Below are 5,132 nucleotides of genomic sequence, written 5' to 3' on the forward strand. Positions count from 1 at the left end.
GAAGGCTTCTCAGAGGCCGTAACATTTTGGCTGGACTTTGTGAGATTGGTGGACATTTGCCAGGTTAGCAGTTTTCAACCAGAGTCATATATGCATCGAAATCACCTGTGCAACTCTTCCCGAACATGGATGTCCAGCCCCTGCCTGAGCACACTGAATCAGAATCTCCAAGGCTGAGCCTGGCCAGGGACAGTTTTCATAGATTTCACAGGTGATTGCAAATGACAGCATGGGATAAGGAAAGACAAGACAGAGATCTCATTATCATCATCATACTTATCATCTTACTGTCAGCAACAGCTCTCAGCATTTGACATATCTTAACCCCTTTGATCCTCACAGTGTTCACTGTCTACATAAAGCACAAATCCTAAGGTGGGCCTCCACAGTCCTGTGGTATCTCTCCAGCCAAGGCCCCCAGCCCTTTTCCCCATGTCCCCACACTCCAGTCACGCCCAAGGACTGGAAACACCTGGAATCCATGGTGCGGTTTCATGCCTCCTTTCTCGACATGTGTCATTCCCTCTTTTGCCCACCCCATACATTTTTAATTGCCCTTCAAGGCCTAGTTCCAAGCACAAATTCTTTTTTGAAACTTTCTCCCCCCAGTTCAAGACAAGCTGGTTACTCCCAGCTTTGGGCCGTCCCTTACAGGGATGCTACAGCTCTGCATTAATCCCACAAATATAAACTGAGTACTACTTTGGGCCAGGCACTCTGCTAAATAATACTGGACACAAACAGGGAACCGTCTAGCCCAGACCTCTACTCCTCCCAACGGAGATGACGACCACAGCTTCCTCAGTTATCTGACTCTATTTCCCTGTATTGCTCTGGTTACAGACTCCCTGGGGGAGGGAATTCTTCTGGGAAGTGTTCGGTCAGGCATGCGGAAGGCTCTCAGTAACATTTGCTGAGTGAGGGTTGTGAGCAAATAACAAGGTGAATCCTCCTCTCCTCCCTTCCTCTCTCAGTAAAACTTTTCCCCAGCAGCTCTCAAAATTCCTTGGATTAGCTACATCCAAAAAGTCCTTTATTTCACCCTTAAAGATGGTCTTTGATGCTTATGGTTATGGAAATGGCAACCTACAGGAGTCCCTCAGCCCTCAGGTAATGAATCCTCATTGTTCGATACATAAGGACTTAGGAAAGATGATAAAATAGGTCACATTTATTACTATGAGCCAGACGCTACTCTAGGCAGTTTCCACATTTCTTATCCCATTTAGATCTCATAGTTACCCTGAGGGGTCATTTCTATTGCTGTTCCTCTTTACAGAGAAGGAAATGGAGGCTCAGAGAGGCTTGCCCAAGGTCGCACATCTAGCAAGTGATGGAACTAAGGGCCAAACCCAGGCAGTTTGGTTCCAGAGTCCTGCCTCTCAGTCACACAGCCAGGCAGCACAAAGAGAAACGTTTCAGGGTCCCACCTGGCCCCGCTGCGGTGGGCACATGCCGCTCTCCCTCTGCTGGGCCTCAGCCACTCTCTTCTGCTCTGCCCTTCTTATTTCTTCCCATGGCCCATCCAGCCTCCTGGCTTCCACCTTCTCTCTATGTCCCAACTGCTAAATCCTTCTCAATGCCTCACATTCAAACTCCGCAGGAGACAGGATCATCAGTGGAGCTCCCACTCTTACTAGGCAAAGTTCCCTTATAAGGCCACTCCAAACACCACTGACCAACCCACTGATGGGCTGCCCTTGGCTCAGGAGCCACCCTGATGCAGTAAATTTCCAATGGATATAAGGCAGCTGATTGGTGATTCTCAGAAGGACCTGAGAGTTTGACTGATTTACAGAACCCAATAAACTTTTAAAAATTCACTGGAGGCTGGACGCTGTGGCTCCACCCTCATGATCTCACCTAAGTCTCATTACTGCCCACAGGCCCCATCTCCAAATGTCATCACATTGGGTGTTAAGGCTTCAACTTATAAATGCTGTACACAAACATTCAGTCCATAACACCGCCTAATATTCACTCCCCTTTCTGATACTCACACCCTGATTTTCCTTTTTGGAACCACCCCTTCCTCACTCAGTTCCTGTGGTTCTACTGGGCTGAAAATATCCCACCCCCAGCTTCATGGGTAGGTAGAACTTGACCCGGCCACCAAAAATGTTCCACTCCTCTGGCCACAGTAATTCATTGAAAGATGGAACCATGACCCATATTTGGACCAATGAGAGATAGTGCCTATTATGGACTGAATCGTGTGTCCTCCCTGCCCCAAATACGTATGTTGCAGCCCAACTCCCCAGTGTGACTGTATTTGGAGATGGACCCTTTGGGGAGATAATATGGTTAAATGAGGTCATAAGAGTGCAGCCATAATCCAATAGGACTGGTGTCCCTTTAGGAAGAGACACCAGAGATCTCTCTGTCTCTCTCCGTGCCCACAGAGAAAAGGCCATGTGTGGACACAGCAAGAAGGTGGCCATCTAAAGTCATAAAGAGAGGCCCCACCAGAAACCAACCCTGATGGCAACTGGATTTTGAACTTCTAGTCTCCAGAATTGTGAGAAGTGAATTCTTGTTGAGAAGCACTCAGTGTGTGATATTTTTTTATGGCAGCCCAAGCAGACTAAGACAGTACCAGAGCCAGTGGAAAAGACAGGCTGTTATAACGAAGGTGGGATTATCATGTAAGCCTGAGCTGTCAGAGCTCATGAGAGGGCCTGCCTGACACAAAAGCCAACACAGAGCAAAGTGAAGCCAGGAGATGGAGGTCCTGACTGTGCCTGAGGAGCACCTGGATCCAGCCATGCCTGAAGTGGGTGTATACCTCTGCTTATTACAGTTACTCAAGCCAATGAATTATTTTGTTTTGCTTTTTATTGGTTTGTTTGTTTGTTTTTGAGACAAGGTCTCACTCTGTTGCCCAGGCTGAGTGCAGTGGCACGATTATGGCTCACTGTAACCTTGAACTCTTGGGCTCAAGTGATCTTCCCCCCCTCAGCTTCTTAAGTTGCTTGGACTATACACCTGGCTAATTTTTTAACTTTTTGTAGAGATGGGGGTCTTACTATGTTGCCCAGGCTGGTCACAAAATCCTGGCCTCAAATGATCCTCCTGCCTCAGCCTTCCAAAGTATTGGGATTATAGGCATGAGCCACCATGCCAAGCCTATTTTGTTTTGTTTTGTTTTTAAAGACAAGGTCTTGCTATGTTGCCCAGGCAGGCCTGGAACTTCAGGGATCAAGAAATCTTCCTACCTCAGTCTCCTGAGTAGCTGGGACTACAGGCATGCACCACTGCTCCCAGCTTGAATGAACTCTTCTTTTTGCTTGATTTTAGTTTCTGTCACCAAAAGCACTGTGACTAATACAGAGTCAACTCTAATTTTATTACTTTTTTCATTATATCGGATCAGATATAACATCATAAGCACACTGATGAAGAAGAGTTGTAGTCAGAGTACCACTCGAATTGAAGCTTTAAACTGTTAATAAGCCACCTGCAATCCCTCGGTGCAGAGAAAAGGAGCATTTGGACATCTTGATTTCTCACCTGGTACTCAGAGGTCACCGACCTGGCTGGCTCCCTCTTAGAGTGTGACATCTTTAAAGTGGGCTATGAAGCCCTTTGCCTAAGACCTCGCTTTCCCAAGGGGCAGCTCTTCACACCTAGCAGACAACATGCTAGTGTAGACATCTCAGTGCACTTGGCAAGCCTCTGAAGCCTCTTCTTGTAAGTCAGGCCAGCAATGGCCCTTGCACTGGCAAGCATCCTGCTCAAGCTCTTAAGTGATCATAATAGAGTGATTAACACAGAGTGTCCAGAACGATGATTATTTCCTATCAGAGGCGGGCGGTGCATTAGTCAACAGGCAGAAAAGCCCAGCAATGTTTCTGAGCAGACTCAGGAACTGATAGTTGTTCTGGAACTTGAGTATGCATCAGAATTGCAGAGAATGGTGGTGAAGGGGGTGGGGAGTGAGGGTGGGGTTGGGAAGACTTGTCAGGACACACACTGCTGAGCCCTACCCCTATAGGTTCTGATTCAGCAGGTCAGAGTGGGCCCCTAGAATCTGCATTTCTCACAAGTTCACAGGTGCTGCTGGTCGGGGGGCTATACATCGAAAATCACTGTTCGAAGATTGCTGAATTGGGTAAAGGCCCCTCAAAGGAGAAATGATCCAGCACTTGGTTTTTCTGCTTCCCTGAAACCCTCATCTCAACAAAGATGCCCTGTCATCTCCATTGTGGGTCCTGAAGCCTTGGACAAGTACAGGAGTGAAATGCACATCTACATAAAAAATGATACACAATGCTAACTTCATGCCTGTGGGTATAGAGCCAGAAATGTTACAGCACGCCTGCTTATCTATCACATTATCACAACAGCCCCTAGATGCAATTATTCCTGTATTACAGAGAAAGAAATGGAGGTACCAGACAGCTGTGACTGTTTCTACAGAGAAGACACACATGGAAGGCAATTTTTTTTGGTCATGAGAATTGTCAAATGTACATAAAGGTGGAATAAATAGTGTAATAAATCCCCAAATGTCTCAACTGCAGTGGACTCTGGCAATGACAGTGGTTCTCAAATTTGAGTGTGCATCCGAATCACCTAAAAGACTTGCCAAAACAGAGATTGCATGGGTATCATCCACAAACAAGAATTATTAGGACTTCGCCACATTGAAAACTCTTTTGATGACAAGACAGCACTGGCAGGGAATAAACTTACAAAGGTAGTTTTATATTTCGCTTTGTTTTGTTTTGTTCTTGAGGCAGGGTCTTGCTCTGTCACCCAGGCTGGAGTACAGTGTTGTGATCACGACTCACTGCAGCCTCAACCTCCTGGGCTCAAGTGATTCTCCCACCTCAGCCTCCTGAGTAGCTGGGACTACAGGCATGTGCCACCATGCCCAGTTAATTTTTGTATTTTTTGTAGAGATGGGGTTTCACTATGTTGCCCATGCTGGCGTCAAACTTGGGCCCGTGAGCTTGACTTTGGGATTACAGACATGAGCCACCGCACCCAGCCAGATTTTTTGATGTTATCTCCAAATGAATAAATGTAAGTATGGCCACAGGGACACTGCTCAAAAGGAACATTGATAACATACTTCGTTTTGGTAGTCCTGTTTGGGCCTGTCTTCATTTTTATGTTTTTTTCTTTTT

The 5,132-nt window shown here is 46.5% G+C and overlaps 1 protein-coding gene across 1 annotated transcript in view; it reads left to right on the forward strand.

The window, feature by feature from the left end:
* Positions 1–1,050: 1,050 nt before the first annotated feature.
* Positions 1,051–5,132, forward strand: part of CMTM7 (CKLF-like MARVEL transmembrane domain containing 7) — a 69,026-nt gene continuing 64,944 nt past the window's right edge. Inside the window, exon 1 of the mRNA XM_011961625.1 lies at positions 1,051–1,110. Coding sequence (XP_011817015.1) covers positions 1,051–1,110 — 60 coding nt within the window. The remainder of the gene's footprint in view (positions 1,111–5,132) is intronic.

This window comes from Colobus angolensis, unplaced genomic scaffold (genome assembly GCF_000951035.1).
Source record: "Colobus angolensis palliatus isolate OR3802 unplaced genomic scaffold, Cang.pa_1.0 Scaffold56, whole genome shotgun sequence".
Lineage (NCBI taxonomy): Eukaryota > Metazoa > Chordata > Mammalia > Primates > Cercopithecidae > Colobus > Colobus angolensis.